This window comes from Rhizoctonia solani, chromosome 12 (assembly GCF_016906535.1).
Source record: "Rhizoctonia solani chromosome 12, complete sequence".
Classification (NCBI taxonomy): domain Eukaryota; kingdom Fungi; phylum Basidiomycota; class Agaricomycetes; order Cantharellales; family Ceratobasidiaceae; genus Rhizoctonia; species Rhizoctonia solani.
Window position 1 is genome coordinate 341095 of NC_057381.1, and position 22310 is coordinate 363404.

Consider the following 22310-nt stretch of genomic DNA (forward strand, 5'->3'; position numbering starts at 1 on the left):
TGCATATGTGCCACTGACATGTCATAATGATGTCATCAGGTGGAGATGGCTATGTATGCTGAGTAAGCATGGATGGGGACATGGCTTGGCGCTTAGTGTATGATATAAGCACCAAGATTGCATGATTGAAAATGTTGTCCAATTAACTTTGTTTAAATTTGAGAAAATGGGAATAAACTCCCTGGTGTCAAGTGTATCTACAACAGTGGCTCTACACACCACTTACCCAAGCCCCAAAAGCTAAGGAACACAATATTGCACTTGTCATATCTAGCTATTATTGAAGCCTTGAAAACTTGCCTATGGCTATTGCAGCATGTAGTGAATAGGTAACTATCTTCATTATTGTTATCTGATTTCTGTTTGTTACTTGTTACATACATCAGCCACTCAATTGTTGGTTATATTATTGGTCATGTATAGTACTTGCTTCTTTTAAGAGGCTTGTACCCAAAAGATTCTGTATCTACTTTGCTTCAAACTACAAATACAAGTGACTTACAGATTGTCATTCAGCTTGATTAAGTTGTCTGATTAATCTCTATATTACATTGTATTCACAAAGCTAACACAGCAGTGTGGCTTGGGCAGACTATATTTAGAGAGCTTCTAGAGATTCATACAGATGTTATTCACCTTTCTAATTTACCCTTCAAACAGGATTTATGCATGAATTCTACCAGAAACAGTATAAATGATTGATTCTCAATAGTCAGTGCCTTGAATATGGTGAGTTTTATATACATTGCCCTTCTAAGCATCTCCAAGATGTTTGAGTTTAGTTTGGGACAGGTAACTCAACTTGTTTATCAACAAATGTGCTTGAGCAACAATCCTTAGTCCTGGTAACAGGAGACTGCACCATAGAATACACTTTGAATTCTCTAGCAATCTCTGGGGGGCATATTGGTTGGTTCTACAGACCCAGCCATGGTGATAAGTCTGAGCTCTGGAGATTTCTTTAGAAGACCTGGGTTTATTCCAGGTTGTAGTAATGGTAGCTTGTAAGGTAGGTGCCAATCAGATAATGTAGCAAACCATGTGTACCAACATTTGCTTTCTCCCCAAAGCACAATATACATGTTGGGCTAGAGTCAAATTTGAAACTTCACCACTCATCTTCTCTTCCCCAGCCAGTAAACTCCATTTTGAAAATTGGCATACTGTATTGCACTGGATAGATATTCCCTTAAGTAGAATTACACATTGTACAATTTTGGCATTGTGCTCAACTGGGCTAAGTAAATTTTAAAATTCACTCTAGCCCAAGGTGTCTAATATCACCGTATTATGACTCAACAAAAAGTTGGACATGTGCACTTTCCAACTATTTCACCTAAGGAACTCAGAAAAACCAGTGCAATGAAAGAATTATTGCAATAATATTTCAATAATACTGGTTGCGGCTGCCTGCATGATTACCTGGTCGAGTACACGTGAGAAGTCCGCAATAGCTTTTGGGCTACCAAATAGAGCCACATAGTTAAATTGCAATGCCGTCAAATCATTGAATTCACCATAACCCACCACATTCTGTATAATGGATCATAATAATGATACATTGTTATTCAACGCTCTTATTCTCTCAAAAGTTGAAGAGTATTCCTCTTCTCATATTGGCAGTTTCTGTTCGCCAGATAGTTTGAAGTTAGATGACTGGGCGCCACTGCTCTCGATTATCATATCTAGTGGCGACTCTTCACAGCACATGAGCTTGGAATCTTGTAAAGATTTCATATGTAGGAACGCTACGATCGCTATAGATCTGAATAAGGCATATGCTCTCAAGTCGTTTTGGGCTGTGAAAGGTAAGTGTGTGGCCCGTATTCCCCCCTATGCGCATATGTATATTGAGCTTACGACACCCATCAGCTACAATCTCTGACTTACTGCAACAAGAGAGTAAGGGGGGTCTAGGATCAGGCACACTGACGAGTGGTAACAGTGGCCAAAGTCAGTTCTTGCAAGCTATTGTTTGGCAGTTACTTATTGTGAATACCTAGGTATCCAGGATGCTTTTCAAGAGATCTACGAGGGTGATTTGCCCGAGGCATTCATAGATACTCTGGATACTTATGCCGCTTCGGCTATGGGACCTCCAGCCAAAGAAAGAGCCTATAATAAATCGATCTCAATTATTCAGTCGTCGGGCACCGGAAAGTCCCGGATGGTGGAAGAAGCAGCCAAACATGTCTTTACTATTCCAATCAACATTCGTGAAGATCTTCCAATCGGCACATATGGCAAGTCTTTTTGTATTATTCAAGGAGCATGAGCTGAGCTGAGTTAACAAATTTTATAGCTTACCCCCCATCAGATGTTCATTTACGGCGTTACTTCGAAGGACATGAGTACAAAAGTGATGATCTTTTGCAAGCTGGATACACCATCTTCTTCAAATTACTGTTTGATTCTGTGATTGACATGGCCAAGACGATAGAGAATGGCTCCAGGGGGCCCGAGCTAGCCGCAGCCTGGGCTAAACATCTCGGGGAAGGTCAAAACATTAGCTCCGTTGGGCCCAACCGCAAGAAATTATACACTGATGTGATTAATCGGGCAGAAAGCCAAGTGGTATGTCTCTTGTTTTCTATCCCTTCCGTTGCACAGTACGAATGACCACCACAAGGCTTCTTTGCCGACCATTAAGGTCCTTGAGGAGGGCATTTATACACTGAAGGATTCTGCCGAACTGTTGCGTTTGCATTCGGATCTGAAAAAATCATGGCAAGCGCTCGAGAAATTCCTGGTACCCCACCACAGAAATGAATACCGTAATGTTTGCTTCGTTTATTTTGATGAGGCACATGCTCTCACTAAACCCCCTTACAAACTCACCCCCTCTCGTTCCATGAGTCCATATCATAACCTGGGAAGAGTCTTATCCGAGCTCCACGCGGCCCCTATATTCTTTATTTTTCTCTCAACAAACTCCCATCTCCAACAGTTTGCTCCACCGCCTGCAAATCACCCATCGGTCCGTGTAAATCGAGGGCATTCTCTTTTCCCACCTTTTACGGAGCTTCCATTCGATGTTTTCGTCACAAAAGTACTGAGGGGCTTGGAGAAGTCCCCTGGCTATGTGTCTTTGACCATTGCACAAGGAAGACGGGTGATGTCGTGCTTTGGACGGCCCATGTACGCTCTGTTTTGCCTTGCCAATTCCAGGAACTGACGCACGATTTTAGGTGGCATTTGCATTACACATTGTGGCGAAAGCAACAAGAGCAGAAGACAGATCGGGGCTTGTCATCCAACTCTGAGCCTGTCTCTGTGCCTGACGTTCTTACGTTTGCTATCGATAAGCTCACCGCTCAAGGGTCACTTGATAAGACTCCTCAATCAAGACTAGCTGCCATCGGTGTGCGTATTGGAATTTCTTTTGATTCATCAACGTACCTGTCCTGCCAGGCAGAGGCTCAACACGTAGAGTCTCACATGCGCATTGTTTATGCGATCCCTGAGCACCGTAAATATATGCGGACATGCTGTCCTTCCGAACCAGTTCTAGCTGAAGCTGCGGCGCGGTACCTTGACCAACGCTCGAAAACCGGAATTGCAGGGGAAGGGCCTAGAGTTCTGGCCGAAAACTGTCAGAACGGGATCCTTGCTCGAGGCGAGCGAGGCGAACTCTGTGGGCGACTACTTGTTACCATCGCTCACGACATTGCAATTAAGCAATACATTCAGCCAAGGAGTCTAGTATTTCCACAATTTCATCGACCGGTGCCAGTTCTTGACTTCCTTCGTGCACTCTTTGCCTCAAACCACCACACCACGGTCCTAGGTGCCACTCCAGTCGCTAGTAGCTTCCTTGACAGTCCAAACCAACCTCCTACCTTAGAAGAGACATTCCGTAATACTTTTATCTTTTTCTCGCACTTCGAACTGGCCAAGGACTCTCAAGTACTGGATGCTTCTCTGCTCCCATATGCTCTCCTGCGTGGATACGCTCTTCAGGCTAAGGCTGACCAGGTTTCAATTGATGCCGTAATTCCGGTCCATATGGGCTCCGAGGATAGCCCAATCACGCCAGAGACCACATCGGCCATCAACCTACAATTCAAGAACCGAAAGCAATCCGAAACCTGCCCTGTCAATCGATCGATTACTGTTCCAAATCACAAGTTGCCTGTGATTTCGATTGTATTTGAACTTGGAGAACAATCACCGAGCTCCTCATTCGTTGGTGTCTACCATGAGGACCACCGTATCACTCGTAACCAACCTGTTCCCCACCGCGATGACCTCCACTTTACTTTGGTCGCTCGTGGCTGTGGGCCTGATACATTCAACGCTGTTTCTGAAGATACTAAGTCGCTCTACGATATTATACTTTCTAACAGAGATATGCTGGACGATTTCCCCCGAAATGAGCGGCCAAAATCGGTAGCTTTTCTTGACACTTTTTCACCAGCATGGAGCTCGTCTGTTTCGCGACATGCGACGTTGTTTAAGGGAAGGTCGGTATGAGAGGAGTAGTTTCGGGAACACCCATGTAATAAATGTGGCACAAACGGATTTATTCCGAATACCATAACTTCTGTCGTGTACCACTGAGCTTGTGATCAATTTAGTTCTCTGTTTGCCACATGTTGCTTGTTATTTATCCTAGCCTAAAAATCGGCTCGCTAAGCATCCTGTATACTCTACAGGGGCCCGAAAATCTCGGGAGCACATCACAGACACGTAGAAGCAAGCGAGCACTTCTGAGACTATTACTTGGCCTACTGAACGTTCCGAAGCATAATCAAAGTGATTGCGATCACTTCAAAGTGCGGTCAGGAAGATTGTTTGGACACGTTAGTTGCTGTCTGTGCTCGCGCGTGCTCTTGTGTTCTCCAAGTGGTATAAGGGCGCAATCGGCCACAATTTGGTGAGCGCGTTAAAACAGCTTTTTTTTCACGTACTGCTTGACACTTCACAACGCGCAGCTGTAGTGCGGCAATACTGATAGCAGACTGGACTCGACGTTACCTGAGATACAGAGTCCAGATCTCGCGTTACCAGTAGGACCAAATATGCTATCTTCTCTCGAATGAACAGTTCATTTGCCTAGCTCATCATGATATGAATATATTATATGTACTACCAAACAATTTACAATAATTGCAGGCTGATGTGCACATGTACTTCTGCCTCCTGTGTTTTTGTCTATAACTGTAAATATACACCCACTACTATGAATGTTTTGTATAAGACTACTTTAAGGGGTGAATTACTGTGACTGAATGTTACTTTTGTTTGAAACTTGTTATACAGTAGGGCGTTGGGATTATGTATGTGTGCACACAATTATTGTAGATGTTGGTATATTGTGTATTTGGCATCTAATCTACAGGGGCCCCAAAAACCTGGGAGTGCTCTGGAGTGCTCTGGTTTTGCAAACCTCCTTGTTAGGATCCAATGGATCTGGATTGCTTGGCAAGCACTTGGGAGCACTCCACAAGTTGTTGTAAATTGGGGGAAAAGAGGTTGAGACTCTGGTGCTGAGCAGAGTCTGTGTTGGAAGATTTCCCAATTTCCAAGCTAAGTAAAGAAGTAGCTTCTTTAGGGTTCTCTGGGTCTAGCTATCTTGAATACAATCAACTACAGATATATCTTTTCTCAGTGTAAAGTGTCCTAGTAAGTATTTCTGTAAGAGCAAGAGTACTGGCTCAGGTTCCCTTTGGCAGAGATAGTTATGTAAGTTTCACTCCTAGTTGCAGGAACTAACTGGTTACTTAGTATATATCCTTCTTTAAGGATGATTGCCTTCTGTTCACTTAACCTAAGAACTCTGTATCAGGTCTACAACCTTTCCACACTATGGGTACTTGGGAGATCCACTTATACAAGTTTAAGTTATTTGAAATCTTGAGGCACAATATATCACACAATTGAGGGGGGAAAGCCCAAACCCAAGAGTGACAGTCAACAGTAACAGTGAGGTGGAGTAAAGTAGGGTGGTGCCCTCCAAGGGTATGCAAGAGTCCCCTTTTATACCCTAGAGTGGCAAGGTTACTGAGTCATTCACCTAGTCAGAGTATGAGTATGACTTGCTTAGGACTGTGCTTCCTAAGACTTTGATTGGTGGGTGGGAAGGCACAGATATGACTAGGATGGAATGTGACTGCTCTTGGGTTGAACTGCAATTAGTTAAAAATAGAAACATCTAAATACATGACTCAGTCTATCAAGAAATGCTTGGCAGCCAATGAGCACTTAGAGTGAGTCATTAGTGTGAGTCATTCTGGTGGCAAGCAGAATGACTCATAAGCAGGATTCGCAGTGCCACTAGAAATTACTAGATAAGGAGAACCTTAGTAATCTCATGAGAGGTATGACTCAACTAAGCTAGGAATAAGGTTCATTTCCCAAGTTAGAGCTAGTCATGTGATGAGCTAGATGTAAAGATACAAATATAATGATTAGTAAGGTACTTGAGCCACATAGATAGAATCTTGTGAAGCTAATATCTCCATGAGATCTTATCGTATGAGCACGTGACAGGCAGCGTTAGAACGAGCGGAAGGAGCTCTATTGAACGATATGTAACACATACAGTCAATATGAGCGTTACATAGAGTAATGACAGGAATAATGGAAAATAGGAGTCAAATGGCCATTAAATCAGAAAGTCAGATATATACAGATTGTTGTGGATGGTGAGCTGTGAATGCAAAATTGTGTGATACATAACAGAAGCAGCAGCTCCTTGGATTTGATTTGTGTAGAATTGGTGCCACTTTTTGGATTGTTCACAATTTTCCTCTAATTCCCCTCTTAATAATGCTATTTGATTGTGTTGACTTTTGTATAGTCCTTGTAATTGCAAGAATTCTTTTTTTAATACAATCATATTTTGTGCTACCATATCAAGGAGTTTGCAATTGGATAATTGATCAAAGGACATAGGAGAATATACATGAGATGGCCCAGCCATAGGTGTCATAACCCATATCTGGAAGGGTTATTACCATATATATTCACTGTCAAAGATATATATAGTAAATGTGATGCACAGTGATATATTAATAATATAAGTTGCTGGGGGATGTTGCACTCCCCCTGCCCCCCTAGCTGCAGGCCAATGTTAAGGGAGCCTGCAGGCAAGGTCTGAATAATATATTATTATAGAAGAGATAATGTCATCCCCCCACCTCAAATCTGTAGCAGTTTAGTATAGTATTTGATAAAGGACTGGAGGGGGGGAGGTCATGTGACCCTGGTGGACTGTTAGTCTCTAAGTCATGAGTGCTTAGAGTAACAACAGTTCTGACTGCATATATGTGAGTACATGCAGCCTTCTAAAGACTGTGGAATATCCTATTAGCAGGTGGCTTGGTCAGGAGACATGCCAGCAAGGGCATGGGTCATGACAATAGGAGCAGGAGTGTGAGTGCAAGAAGATGGAGGGGACCAATTGTTCCTCCTCATAGTTTGGGAAATGGGCAAGTTAGTCATGTCCATCATGCCCAAACCAGGTGTTGTTGTGCAATACTGCCCAAAACTTGTAATCCCAGTAGTAGTGAATCCATCCCCTTCCATCTTGGGTGTTGTAGACACACTCAATACCAGGGAATCTATTCCCATTTTCTCAAATTTAAATGAAGTTAAACAAACAACATTTCCAATCACATGACCTTGGTGCTTATATCATATGCTAAGCACCAAGCCATGTCCCCATCTGTGCTTACTCAGCATACATAGCCACCTCCACCTGATGACATTACTATGACACATCAGTGACACATATACATGAGTAAGGCTGCAATTGGAGCAGGGTTCTTATTTGATACTGTATTTGATAACTTGTATTTGTAATTGGTCACCTCTTAGAATATATAAGGAGGCCAACCAACCATGGTAACACCCAGGTTGATTACCTCTTGTTGCATCCACTAAGTGTACAAGGCCTTACAGCCAGTAACTACTAAGTCACTATTTCATAGATTAGTCTTCACTGACTTAAGCAGTCTTGTTGTTGTAGGATAGCTGCTTGTCACTGTAGATATGTTTCACATTGCCATAAGCAACTTCTTCTTGCTTGTACCCTGCAGCCACAAGTGCCATCCCCTTGGCATCCTAAGAGATGTCTAGGACACTCCCATTACCTTTTCCACTCAAATGTTGTAGTGAGGATATGCTGGTGACCTCATGTTTGGCTTTGCAGCATCTGTAGGTAAGTTATAGGGTTAGGTTGCTCTGTGTATGCACAAATATTGACCTACCAATCAGCTCTTCTGGTTTGTAATCCCAAGCATATTTGTCAACTAACATTGCAAGCGTCTTCTGATGTTTTCCAACAAAGCAGTCATTGGAGTATCTCCTGGACATGGTGTTGTAGACACATTCAATACCAGGGAACTTATTCCCATTTTCTCAATTTTGAACAAAGGCAAACAGACAACATTTTTGATCACGTGACTTTGGCGCTTATACCATACGCTAAGCGCCAAGCCACATCCCCATCCGCGCTTACTTCAGCATACGTAGCCACCTCCACTTGATGACATCACTATGACACGTCAGTGACACGTATGCATGAGTAAGGCCAACTACGGATTGGGGTTCTTATTTGATACGGTTTTGCATATAGTTGTATTTGTAATTAGGTAGCTCTGTAATATATAAGGAGGCCAACCAACCATGGTAACACCCAGGTCAATTACCTCTTGTTGCATCCCACGTTGTACAAGGGCCTTACAGCCCAGCAACTCCTACTCAGTCACTTAGCCTACACTGCCTTAAGCGGCTTCTGCATTGTACTTACCTAGCTCATCATTGCCCTTACGGCCTTGATCATTGTAGTATAGCTGGTTGTTGTTGTAGGATAGCTTGCCACCGCCTTACGCAGTTTCTACTTAGTCACACCCGGCCGCAAGCACCCTCCTCCTTGACGTCCTTACAGACATCTAGAACACTAGGTAACCAACCTTAAGTTGGTTGCAAACCGTGCCCACCAAGCACACCCCCACTCAGTCTTGACAAGCAAGAAGGTCCCCTGTACTAGCACAAGGGAAATCACCTGATTGGGCTTGCCTTTTGCTATCAATAATCAAACTAGTGTTGGCCCCAGGTAGTACCAAATTGCTATAAGGCAGACGGATCCTAATTGTCCGCGTACCACCGGTCACCGCACCCTTTGTCAGCAGAGCTAGTCAGCAGATCCACCCGCTTGCAGAAAACCCGTTCCACATCACGCCCGTACACGGCAGTTGATTGGTCAATAGGGACTGTCCAACGCTAGGTGGTTGACGCAAGCTCTTAGCGCCAGTACAATAAAGCGCCCCATAAGTCCTGATACAGGCACCCTTGGCTACACAGCCCCCATTTTCCCCATCTTGCCCACCATTACCTCCTGTACCCCCTCTTGCGCTTCCTCCCGCGCCTCCCAGCACACCGCTTCCCACCAAGGCCGCTCTTATCCTCATGAGATGGCAACCTGTTCCCAGAGCTCTGCTCATCCCCAATCCCCTCTCAATCAAGGAGAGTTGGGACCCACTCTTCCGGCAACCGCCGTTGAGTCAACAAGCCTCAAACCAGAGGTCTATGGGGAAATCTCCCTCAGCCAAGCAATCTCCCTTATCTTGGGATTGCAAAACCAAGTCCTCCGGCTTGAGCGGGAACTTGAAGAAACCAAGGAAGCAACAAAGGAAGCCCAAGACTGGATGGGAGCAGTCAATCAAGCCCTTGCTTGCGTTGAGGCTAGGGGTGGAGCCCCACATACACCAGAAGACCGGAAACCCCCGGCAGTTGAGGCCACGCCCAGGCCCCTACCAAAAACCAACCCTATTCCAGCGCCTAGCACGCCCCTTGTTGCCTGGGCCAACCCCAGTAAAGCTCCCCCCACGTTTGCTCAGCCAACCCCAGTCCGGGCCCCCCCAAGAGGCTATACTCCCCCTCCGCCTTTGCCTATCCAACTCCGCTCCCCCCAAGTTCCACAACCAGCGGCCCCTGTAGCCGCTTATCAAGCCCTGGTCAAAGTGGACCACCCTGACGCCTATACGGGGAAGATAGGGAACAAAGCCCGCCAATGGCTCACACAGATGTTGGCATGGGTACGTCTAAATCAACGGATGTTCCCCACGGATCAGGAGGTCCTGTTGTTCCTCCTGATAAACATGAAGGACGTAGCAGGAGCCTGGGCTCACCCCCACCTCAATCAACTTGGGTCCCACAGGGCCCTTATCCAGACAGTTGACGAGTTCAGGACGGAGTTCTTGGCTGCATTTGGGAACCCCAATGCCACGCAAGCCGCCAAGCGGCAAATTACACAACTTACTCAGACAGGAACCTGTGCTGAGTACATCACAAAGTTTAGGACCATTGCCATGGACCTAGACTGGAACAACGCCGCCCTTTGTGGGCAATTTGCACGTGGCCTCCACTGGGAGGTTAGCCACCTCATTGCCACTTGAGAGCAGCGCCCCACAACACTCCTCAAGCTGCAAAATGCGGCTCTGGTCATTGATAACGCCCTCTGTGAGGAGCGTGCCAGCCACCCGCCTAAGGGTAATAAGTCTGGAACCTCTTCCACCCCCAATAGGGGGGCGAGTACCAGCCAACAGGCCATGAGACCAGGGCGCCTCTCCAGTGATCCCAACTTTGTCTCCAAGGAAGAACAAAACCGCCGCAGGGCTGAAGGCCTCTGCATCAAGTGCGGTAAAACAGGGCATAAGTTTGCGGAATGCCGTACTGGCTGGAAAGCCACGCCTAAGGAGGAAGGCGTCAAGAAAGAAGCCGCCAAGATTGGCAAAGAGTCTGGACCTGAATTGGGAAAAGACTAAGGGGACCTGCTGCCGCGTGCAAGGACCCCAAGGACTCTGGCTTGTGTATTGAATTTTGTAATATATCTAGTAGTAAAATATCACCACTCTTCACCATTTTGATCACACCAGAGAAAAAAGCAGAATCACTAGAAGTCCTGATAGACTCAGGCGCCACCTCATCTTTCCTCCACCCCCGTACCGCGGAAGCACTCTGCCTCCCTCTCATAGATCTCCCTTCACCCTGCACCGTTACTATGCTCAATGGGTCAAGCCCCCAGGCTGGCAAAATTTGGAAGAAGGCTAACCTAACCTTCTCCTTTGATGGCAAACATATGACTGAGACCTTCTTAATTTGTAACACAGGGTCTCATGCCGCCATCCTAGGATTGAAATGGTTAGATGCCCATAATCCAGAGATCAATTGGAATCAACGCACCCTTTCCTTTCCCCATGCACCACCAGAACATGTAGCCATTGCTGAAGAGGAGGAAGCCAATCAAAAACCCCTTGAAGGAGTACCCTCCAAATACCATCAATACGCCAAGGTATTTGGAGAGGAAGAATTCAACAAGCTTCCCCCCCACCAGCATTACAACATTGGGATTGAGCTAACAGAAGAAGGCCCCTTGAACTCTCCGCTGTATAGCATGACTGACGCCAAATCCGCCACGCTCAAAGATTGGCTCAGGGATGAACTCAAGGCAGGCAAGATCCGCCCCAGTAAATCTTCCATCAGCTCCCCCGTAATGTTTGTACCCAAAAAGGATGGTTCCCGCCGTTTGGTTGTTGATTATTGCCGCCTTAATAACCGTACCAAGAAGAACGTCTACCCGCTCCCCTGTCCAGACAACCTCATGGCCCAGCTCTGTGGTGCCAAGGTCTTCACTAAGCTGGACTTACATTGGGGTTACAACAACATACAGGTAAAAGAAGGTGACAAATGGAAGACCGCATTCCAAACTAAGTACGGCCTCTACGAGTCCCTGGTTATGACCTTTGGCTTAACAAATGCACCTGCCGCCTTTCAGCATTTTATGAACAAGCTATTCAAGGATTTACTGGATGTATGCGTCATTATTTACCTTGATGACATCCTGATATATTCTAAGGATGACGCATCACACACACACCACGTTCATGAGGTCCTGAAGCAACTAATGGAGAATCAACTGTTCTGCAAGGCGTCCAAATGTACGTTCCACGTCACCTCTGTGGAGTACCTGGGGATCATTGTCTCAGATAAGGGTTTCAGCCTGGATAAGCTCAAAATCCAGGCGGTACAAGAATGGCCAGTACCTACTAAGATCAAAGAAGTCCAATCATTTCTAGGATTTGCCAACTTTCTTTGTTGTTTTGTTGCCAACTTTAGCCACATGGCTAGGCTGTTACATAACCTAGTCAAGAAGGAAACACTGTGGAAGTGGGGCACCAAGGAACAAGAAGCCTTCCAAGGATTAAAGGATGCCATCACCAACGCCCCGGTTCTTTGCCACGCTGATCCATCCAGACCCTACTTCTTGGAAACAGATGCCTCCGGCGCAGCTCTAGGCTCCATACTCAGTCAACAACAGGAAGACAGTTGCTTGCATCCACTAGGGTTCCTATCAGAATCTTTCAAGGGTGCCAAACAGGACTACAACACCCACAATAAGGAACTCTTGGTGTTGTAGACACATTCAATACCAGGGAATTTATTCCCATTTTCTCAGATTTAAACAAAGACTAACAGACAACATTTTCGATCACGTGACTCCGGCGCTTATATCATACGCTAAGCGCCGAGCCACGTCCCCACCCGCACTTACCTCAGCATACGTAGCCACCTCCACCTGATGACATCACTATGACACGTCAGTGACACGTATGCGTGAGTAAGGCCAACTGCGGATTGGGGTTCTTATTGGTTATGGTATTGCATATATTGTATTTGTAATTAGTTCACCTCTGTAATATATAAGGAGGCCAACCAACCATGGTAACACCCAGGTTGATTACCTCTTGTTGCATCCACCATTGTACAAGGGCCTTACAGCCCAGTAAAAACACTTAGCTACATGCCTTAAGCGTTGGTCTCACTGTACATACGTAGCTCACCACCGCCATACAGCGCGTGGTCATTGTAGATAGTAGTTTGTTGTCGTAGGTAGACTCCTTGCCGCCTTACGCGGTACATACTCAGTTCTATACAGCCTTAAGCGCCCGCTACCTTGACGCCCCTTAAGGACGTCTAGGACACTAGGTAATCAACCTTACATTGGTTGCAAACCGTTCTACACCCACCCCTACTAAGCTTCAACCCCCAAGAAGGATACCTGTACTAGCACAAGTGAAAACACGTGATTGGACTCCCCTTTCAGCTGTAATAATCAAAGAGCTGTTGGTCCCACATAGTAACAAATTGCTATAAGGCAGACTATCCCTATTGCCCGCATACCACCGGTCACCGCACCATTTGTCAGCGGAGTCAATCAGCAGATCCACCTGCTTGCAGAAAGCCCGCTCTACATCACGCCTGCTCACGGCTGTTGATTAGTTGAAGGGACTGTCCAACGCTAGGCGGTTGACGCAGACTCTTAGCGCCAGAACAATAAAAGCGCCCCATAAGTCCTGATATAGGCACCCTTGGCTACCTAGCCTTCATCACTCCCAATTGCCCATCATTACCTTGCGTACCCCCACGCGCTCTTCTTTGCAGGCCTCTTCTCACGCTGGCCGCTCCTATCCACAACCAACCATGGCTACCCGCTCCAGGACAGCCTCTCGAGCCCAATCCCCTTTTGATCAGGGATACATGGAACCCACACTTCTGTCAGCCACCCCTGTCGAGTATGGCAAGGTATCCCTCAAACAAGTCACACGGCTCCTCCTTGGCCTCCTTGGCCAAGTTGAATGCCTTGAGCAAGAAATCGCCAAAATCAAGGAAGCCGGAATTGAGACCCAGATGAATGTTGAAAATATTTCCCAAACCGTCAATGTTGTCAAGGATGGGCTTAGGTCCCTCCAGTCCCATGGCCCTTGCACACCCAAAGGACCCCAAGCCAAAGTTGTGGAAGAGACGCCATGCCCCTTACCAAAAACCAAGCCTGTTGGATTGGTTAGTGGGGTCCCCTTCTGGTCAGAAGCACCTAAAGTCCTCCCCAGCCTGGCCCAGCCAACCCCAAGAAGAGCCGCTCCCCCGCAAGTCCCATCTCCCCCTCCATCTCCGCGTCTCCGATCCCCAATCGGAACAACTGCCCTCCACCTCCGGCTACAGTCGCCACCTATCCTGCTCTGGTCAAGGTTGACCACCCCAATGCCTACACAGGCAAAATAGGGAGCGAGGCCAAGCAATGGCTGACTTGGATGTTAGCCTGGACCCGCCTTAATTCGCGGATGTTCCCTACCAATCAAGAGGTCCTTTCCTTCCTCTTGATGAACATGAAGGACTCTGCTGGAGCGTGGGCCCACCCACACCTTGACCAGCTTGGATCACACCGAGCTATCATCCAAACCGTCGAGGGCTTCAAATTGGAATTCCTGGCAGCATTTGGCAACCCTGACGCCACAAGGGCCGCCAAGCGGAAAATCACCACCCTAACTCAGTCTGGCACATGCGCAGACTACATTACAAAGTTCAGAACCCTGGCAATGGAACTGGACTGGAACGACGCGGCCCTTTGAGGCCAGTTTGCCTGCGGCCTCCACTGGGAGGTCAGCCGTCAAATTGCAACCCGCGAACGCCGCCCCCATACCCTCCTTGAGCTGCAAAATGCAGCACTTGTCATTGACAACACTCTCCGCAAAGAGCGTGCTAGCCACCCACCAAGGGATAATAAGTCTAGCAAACCATCTAACCCCGCAAGGGGGACAAGTACCGGTCAAGCCACATCTGGTTCAAAGAGACTCTCCAACGACCCCAACTTTGTGTTGGAAGAAGAACAAAATCGCCGCCGCGCCGCTGGCGCCTGCATCAAGTGCGGCAAGATGGGCCACAAGTTTGCGGAATGCCGCACGGGCTGGAAAGCCACCCCTATTGAGGAAAAGGGGAAGGCTAAGGAAACCACCAAGATTGGCAAAAACTCTGAGTACCAATTGGGAAAAGAGTAAGGGTACCTGCTGCCGCGCGCAAGGACCCCAAGGACTCTGGCCACACATTCAAAATTTGTAATATATCTGTCCTGGACACAGTCACATGACCAGTACAAGTGGTTGCATGCTGGCCCAAGCCCAAATTTGGGGGGTAGCAGGTGTAATCATGGGTTGTCAGCAGAGGAATAATAGGGCTCTATGGCTTAGTGGTCAAGCTGGTTCAATTCCAGCTAGTTCTATTTTCCTCTGTTTATGACAATATCTAATAGTAACAATAGAAACGCCCCCCTCTTCACAATTTCAATTCAGCCAGAAAGAAAAGCGGAACAACTAGAAGTCCTGATTGACTCAGGCGCCACATCTTCCTTCATGAACCCACGTACCGCGGAATCACTCCGCCTCCCACTCATTGACCTTCCCACTCCATGTACCGTTACCATGCTTGATGGGTCGAGCCCCCAGGCAGGCAAAATCTGGAAAAAAGCCAACTTAACCTTCTCCTTTGATGGCAAATCAATGACCAAAACCTTCCTCATTTGCAATACAGGGTCCCATGCTGCCATTCTAGGATTAAAATGGTTGGACGCACATAACCCAGAAATTGATTGGAACGCGCGGACCCTCTCCTTTCCCCATACACCACCCAAACACGTGGCTATTGCCAAAGAAGAGGAAGCTGACAAAAACCCTCTTGAAGGAATACCCCCCAAGTACCACCAGTACGCCAAAGTATTCGGGGAGGAAGAATTCAATAAGCTTCCCCCACACCGGCATTACAACATTGGGATTGAACTCACAGAGGAAGGACCCCTCAACTTGCCCCTTTACAGCATGACCAACGCCAAGTCCGCCACACTCAAGGACTGGCTTAAGGACAAGCTAAAGGCTGGGAAGATCCGTCCCAGTAAATCCTTGATCAGCTCCCCCGTCATGTTTGTCCCCAAAAAGGATGGTTCCCGTCGTTTGGTCGTTGACTACCGTTGTCTCAACAACCAGACTAAGAAGAATGTCTACCCATTACCCTGTCCTGATGACCTAATGGCCCAGCTCCGCAGTGCCAAGGTCTTCACTAAACTAGACTTACGATGGGGTTACAACAACGTCCAAGTTAAGGAAGGAGACAAATGGAAAACCGCCTTCCGCACCAAGTACAGCCTTTACGAGTCCCTGGTAATGACATTTGGCCTAACCAACGCCCCTGCAGCCTTCCAACACTTCATGAACAAACTGTTTAAAGACTTGCTGGATGTATGCATCATCATCTACCTTGATGACATCCTGATTTATTCCAAGGATGACGCATCACACACCCAACATGTTCATGAAGTCTTATGCCGCCTCATGGAAAACCAATTGTTTTGTAAAGCGTCTAAGTGTACATTCCACGTTGCCTCAGTGGAGTACCTAGGAATAATTGTATCAGATAAGGGATTCAGCCTGGATAAGCTCAAAATCCAGGCAATCCAGGAATGGCCTACACCCACTAAGGTCAAAGAAGTACAATCGTTCCTAGGGTTTGCCAACTTCCTACGCCGCTTTGTCGCCAATTTTAGCCACATGGCCAGGCCGTTACACAACCTGGTCAAAAAGGATACACCATGGAAGTGGGATACTAGGGAGCAAGAAGCTTTCCAAGGGTTAAAGGACGCCATTACCAACGCACCAGTACTTTGTCACGCAGACCCATTAAAACCCTACTTCCTGGAAACAGATGCCTCAGGAGCAGCACTAGGGTCCATACTCAGCCAACAACAGGAAGACGGTCGTCTCCATCCGCTAGGCTTCCTATCCAAGTCATTCAAGGGGGCCAAGCAGAACTATGACACCCATGACAAAGAACTCTTAGCTATCATCTGCTCCTTCAAATACTGGCGCATTTTCTTGGAAGGAACCACCCACCCTGTCACTGTATTCACGGACCACCGCAACCTGGAGTACTGGAAGGAGTCCCAAACATTCAACCGTTGCCACGCTCAATGGCACCTACTATTAGCAGGGTATAACTTCCAAATTGTTTACCGCCCAGGAAAGCAGTCCGGAAAACCTGATGCCCTTTCACAACGAGCCGATCATGCCAACATTCCACCCGCCGCCCAGACCATGCTCCCTGACCCTGTATTTGCCAACGTGGCCCTGGTAACTCCTGAGAAGGAACTCCAACGTCAGATTGAGGCTGCCTTGGACCAAGACAAATCCCTGGAGGAAATACTACAATTCCTCCAAAATGAGTCAAAGGCTCCCGCATCAATAAAACGTGCCTTTAGGGATTACAAAATAGAAGCAGGCTTGCTATTTTACCAAGGAAGGATTGTAGTACCGGACGTTGGGACATTGAGAACGGATCTACTTTGTATATTCCACGACAGCCCCCTAGCTGGCCACCCAGGCAGGCAACGGACCCTAGAACTGGTATCCAGGAACTACTACTGGCCTGGCATCCAAGCTGACACATACTGGCATGTTGATTCTTGCAAAACATGCCAACAAATCAGGAAACCCAGGTACGGGTCTATCCCTCCTCAGCCTCTAGAACTCCCATCACGCCTGTGGCAACATGTGTCATACGACATGATAGTGGACCTGCCCAAAGACGGAAATAGTGACTCTATCCTGGTCATTGTGGATAGTTTTACCAAGTACGTGATCCTGGTGGAGTGTTCTAAGAAGCTTAAAGCTCCGGAGCTGGCAGACCTATTCCTGCGCCATGTATGGAAACGCTACGGCATGCCTGAAAAGACAGTATCAGACCGCGGACGGGTTTTCAACAACAAATTCCTGAAGGCCCTGTACCAACGCCTGGGAATAGATCCACACTTCTTGTCGGCCTACCATCCTCAAAGTGACGGGCAGACAGAGCGTGTAAATCCCACGGTCAAACACTTCTTACGGGCTTACTCAGGGGTAAACCAGAAAGACTGGGTCAAGTGGCTACCAATGGAGGAATCTGCCTACAACAACGCAGTACATAGCTCAACAGGCAAATCTCCTTTTAAAGCACTATACAGTTGGGAACCTTCCTTAACTCCAAGTAACGTTCCAACAGACGTCCCTGAGGCAGACAATCTAGCAACTCAGATGGAATTACAATGGCGGGAAATAGAAGCAGCACTCCGGCAATCAAAGACACGCATGGTGGCCAGGGAAGCAGGAGAACCACTCAAGTTTGAAATTGGGGAAGAAGCCTGGCTAGACGCCAAAAACGTGAAGCTAAAGACCCTGAGTCCAAAGCTAACTGAACAACGCCTAGGCCCCTTCAAAATAACCAAAAGAATCTCCAACAGAGCATACCGCCTAGAACTCCTGCCAACAATGAGAATCCACAACGTTTTCTACGTGGGCCTTCTGTCAAAAGTCAAAAGGGACAAAAAGCGCAGCTTTGAGAACCGCCCTCCACCTGTCACCGTGGACAGGGAAGAGGAATACAAGGTGGAAGGAATCACTGATGCTGAGGAACAAAACGGAAAATGGTTCTTCCAAGTCAAATGGAAGGGTTATGGGTCTGAAGAAAACACATGGGAGCCACAAGAAAACCTAAAAAACGCCGAAAAATTTTTAGAAAAATACGAAAAAGAAATGAAAAAGAAGGCCCTTGGCGCTGCCAAGGCCCTTAGAGGGGGGCAGTGTCGTAGACACATTTGATACCAGGGAATTTATTCCCATTTTCTCAGATTTAAACGAAGACTAACAGACAACATTTTCAATCACGTGACTCCGGCGCTTATATCATACGCTAAGCGCCAAGCCATGTCCCCACCCGCACTTACCTCAGCATACGTAGCCACCTCCACCTGATGACATCACTATGACACGTCAGTGACACGTATGCGTGAGTAAGGCCGACTGCGGATTGGGGTTCTTATTGGTTATGGTATTGCATATATTGTATTTGTAATTAGTTCACCTCTGTAATATATAAGGAGGCCAACCAACCATGGTAACACCCAGGTTGATTACCTCTTGTTGCATCCACCATTGTACAAGGGCCTTACAGCCCAGTAAAAACACTTAGCTACATGCCTTAAGCGTTGGTCTCACTGTACATACGTAGCTCACCACCGCCATACAGCGCGTGGTCATTGTAGATAGTAGTTTGTTGTTGTAGGTAGACTCCTCGCCGCCTTACGCGGTACATACTCAGTTCTATACAGCCTTAAGCGCCCGCTACCTTGACGCCCCTTAAGGACGTCTAGGACACTTGGCAATCATCCGTTCATTCAAGTACTGGCGGATCTTCTTGGAAGGAACCCTTCACCCCATCACTGTATTCACCAATCACCAAAACTTGGAATACTGGAAGGAGTCCCAGACATTCAACTGCCGCCATGCTAGATGGCACCTACTGCTAGCCGGCTACAACTTCCAGATTGTGTACAGGCCCGGAAAACAATTGGGGAAGCCAGATGCTTTATCACAACAATTGGATCATGCGGATATTCCACCCAAACCCCAGTCCATGCTACCAAACCAGGTATTTGCCAATATTGCCTTGGTTACTCCGGAAAAAGAACTACAACAGCAGATTGAGTCATCCCTGGATCAAGACAAGTCCCTGGAGGAAATTCTCCAATTCCTGCAGAATGAGTCCAAAGCACCCCCCTCCATCAAACGTGCATTTAAGGATTATGAGATGGAGGCTGGCCTACTCTTCTACCAAGGACAAATTGTAGTCCCTGACGTGGGGACACTAAGAACAGATCTACTGCATATCTTCCATGACAGCCCCTTGGCAGGACACCCGGGTAGGCAACGCACGCTAGAGTTGGTATCAAGAAGCTACTACTGGCCGGGCATCCGTGCTGATACGTACTGGCATGTGGATTCCTGTGAGGTATGCCAACGGATTAGAAAGCCAAGATACACATCAATTCCCCCTCAGCTGCTGGAACTCCCAGTTAGACCCTGGCAGCACGTGTCTTACAACATGATAGTGGACCTACCTAAGGACGGAAACACAGACTTGATCCTGGTAATCATTGACAGTTTCACTAAGTACGGGATCTTTGTAAAATGCTCCAAGAAGCTCAAGGCACCCGAGCTAGCGGAGCTATTCCTGGAAAACGTATGGAAGCGCCATGGCATGCCAGAAAAAACCATATCCAACAGAGGCAGGGTCTTCAACAACAAGTTCTTACGTGCCCTGTACAAACGCCTTGGCATTGATCCCCATTTCTCCTCTGCCTATCACCCCCAGAGCAACGGACAAATGGAACGCGTCAATCCCTCAATTGAACACTTCCTCAGGGCTTACTCAGGGGTAAACCAAAGGGACTGGACCAGATGGCTTCCCATGGCAGAGTTTGCATACAACAATGCCATACATAGCAGCACGGGCAAAACACCCTTCAAAGCCCTGTACGGATGGGAACCCACATTAACCCCGTCAAATATGCCAATGGACGTTCCAGAGGCAGATGACCTTGCCCAGACAATGGAGGCACAATGGAAGGAAGTGGAAGCAGCACTCCGGCAATCTAAGCAACAAATGATAGCTGGAGAAAGTGGGAACCCAACAGAATTTGAGATTGGAGAAGAGGTTTGGCTGGACGCCAAGAATGTTAACCTCAAAACCCTGAGTCCCAAACTAACGGAACAACAACTAGGGCCATTCAGGGTTACTGAAAAGATCTCTGACCAAGCTTACCGCCTGGAACTTCCCCCAACAATGCAGATCCACAACGTCTTCTATGTAGGACTTTTATCTAAAGTTAAAAGGGACAAGAAGCGCGCCTTTGAGAATTGCCCCCCACCAGTCACCGTAGACAGAGAAGAAGAGTACAAGGTGGAAGGGATTACCAATGCCAAAGAAAGGGATGGGAAATGGTTTTTCCAAGTCAAGTGGAAGGGATACGGGTCCAAGGAAAACACATGGGAACCCCAAGAAAACTTAAAAAACACCAAAAATTTTTTAGAAAAGTACGAAAAAGACATGAGAAAAAAGGCCCTTGGCGCTGCCAAGGCCCTTAAGAGGGGGGCAGTGTTGTAGACACATTTGATACCAGGGAATTTATTCCCATTTTCTCGATTTTGAATGAAGGCAAACGGACAACATTTTCAATCACGTGACTTTGGCGCTTATATCATATGCTAAGCGCCAAGCCACGTCCCCATCCGCGCTTACTTCAGCATACGTAGCCACCTCCACTTGATGACATCACTATGACACGTCAGTGACACGTATGCATGAGTAAGGCCAACTACGGATTGGGGTTCTTATTTGATACGGTTTTGCATATAGTTGTATTTGTAATTAGGTAGCTCTGTAATATGTAAGGAGGCCAACCAACCATGGTAACACCCAGGTCAATTACCTCTTGTTGCATCCCACGTTGTACAAGGGCCTTACAGCCCAGCAACTCCTACTCAGTCACTTAGCCTACACTGCCTTAAGCGGCTTCTGCGTTGTACTTACCTAGCTCATCATTGCCCTTACAGCCTTGATCATTGTAGTATAGCTGGTTGTTGTTGTAGGATAGCTTGCCACCGCCTTATGCGGTTTCTACTTAGTCACACCCGGCCGCAAGCGCCCTCCTCCTTGACGTCCTTACAGACGTCTAGGACACATGGTCACATGACCAGTACAAGTGGTTGTATGCTGGCCCAAGCCCAAATTTGGGGGGTATCAGGTGTAATCATGGGTTGTCAGCAGAGGAATAATAGGGCTCTATGGCTTAGTGGTCAAGCTGGTTCAATTCCAGCTAGTTCTATTTTCCTCTGTTTATGACAGAGTAGCTGGATAAGGGCTGTTTGCCAAGGATGCTGGACATTGGAAGGGAGGTTAATGAGTGGTATTCTACTTGGTGTCTCTATCTACATGGTTTGTATATGTTAATATGACTTGTGCAACAATACTGGTGTTAAGAGTTGTGTAAGTACAGGAGTAAGAAAGTGTTGTAGACACATTCAATACCAGGGAATTTATTCCCATTTTCTTGATTTTAAACAAAGGCAAACGGACAACATTTTTGAACACGTGACTTTGGCGCTTATATCATACGCTAAGCGCCAAGCCACGCCCCCACCCGCGCTGACCTCAGCATACATAGCCACCTCCACCTGATGACATCACTATGACACGTCAGTGACATGTATGCATGAGTAAGGCCAACTGCGGATTGGGGTTCTTATTTGATACGGTATTGCATATAATTGTATTTGTAATTAGGTAGCTCTGTAATATATAAGGAGGCCAACTGACCATGGTAACACCCAGGTCAATTACCTCTTGTTGCATCCCTAATTTGTACAAGGCCTTAGGCCAGCAACTACTAAGTCACCACCTGTACTTGTTGCCTTAAGCAACTTCTCCATTGTAGACACATAGCTTGCCATTGTCACTAGGACTTTGGTCATTGTACTTAGATAGTTAGTTGTTGTAGGTAGCCTCCCCACCGCCTTAAGCGGTCCACTCAGTCCATACGGCCACAAGCGCCCGCTACCTAGATGACCCTTAAGGACGTCTAGGACACTAGGTAATTGACCTTACATTGG

At 47.0% G+C, this 22310-nt stretch overlaps 4 protein-coding genes across 4 annotated transcripts; all 4 read left to right on the forward strand.

Moving 5' to 3' along the window:
• Positions 1-1540: 1540 nt before the first annotated feature.
• On the forward strand, positions 1541-4473 carry RhiXN_11341 (polyketide synthase; the record flags this gene model as incomplete). Its single annotated transcript, XM_043331156.1, has 6 exons — positions 1541-1808; positions 1873-1953; positions 2004-2255; positions 2303-2574; positions 2630-3138; positions 3189-4473. The coding sequence occupies 6 exons, from the start codon at positions 1541-1543 to the stop codon at positions 4471-4473; spliced, it is 2667 nt and encodes an 888-aa protein (XP_043184666.1).
• Positions 4474-9419: 4946 nt separating this feature from the next.
• RhiXN_11342 (Retrotransposable element Tf2 protein) lies at positions 9420-10772 on the forward strand (the record flags this gene model as incomplete). The annotated part of the gene is made up of 2 exons (XM_043331157.1): positions 9420-10379; positions 10431-10772. The coding sequence occupies 2 exons, from the start codon at positions 9420-9422 to the stop codon at positions 10770-10772; spliced, it is 1302 nt and encodes a 433-aa protein (XP_043184667.1).
• Positions 10773-11008: 236 nt separating this feature from the next.
• On the forward strand, positions 11009-12424 carry RhiXN_11343 (Retrotransposable element Tf2 protein; the record flags this gene model as incomplete). The annotated part of the gene is made up of 1 exon (XM_043331158.1): positions 11009-12424. One exon carries the CDS (start codon positions 11009-11011, stop codon positions 12422-12424), a length of 1416 nt encoding a protein of 471 aa, XP_043184668.1.
• A 1064-nt stretch (positions 12425-13488) lies between these two features.
• Positions 13489-20805, forward strand: RhiXN_11344 (Retrotransposable element Tf2 protein; the record flags this gene model as incomplete). The annotated part of the gene is made up of 5 exons (XM_043331159.1): positions 13489-13848; positions 13896-14365; positions 14450-14836; positions 15101-18447; positions 19004-20805. 5 exons carry the CDS (start codon positions 13489-13491, stop codon positions 20803-20805), a joined length of 6366 nt encoding a protein of 2121 aa, XP_043184669.1.
• Positions 20806-22310: the final 1505 nt, after the last annotated feature.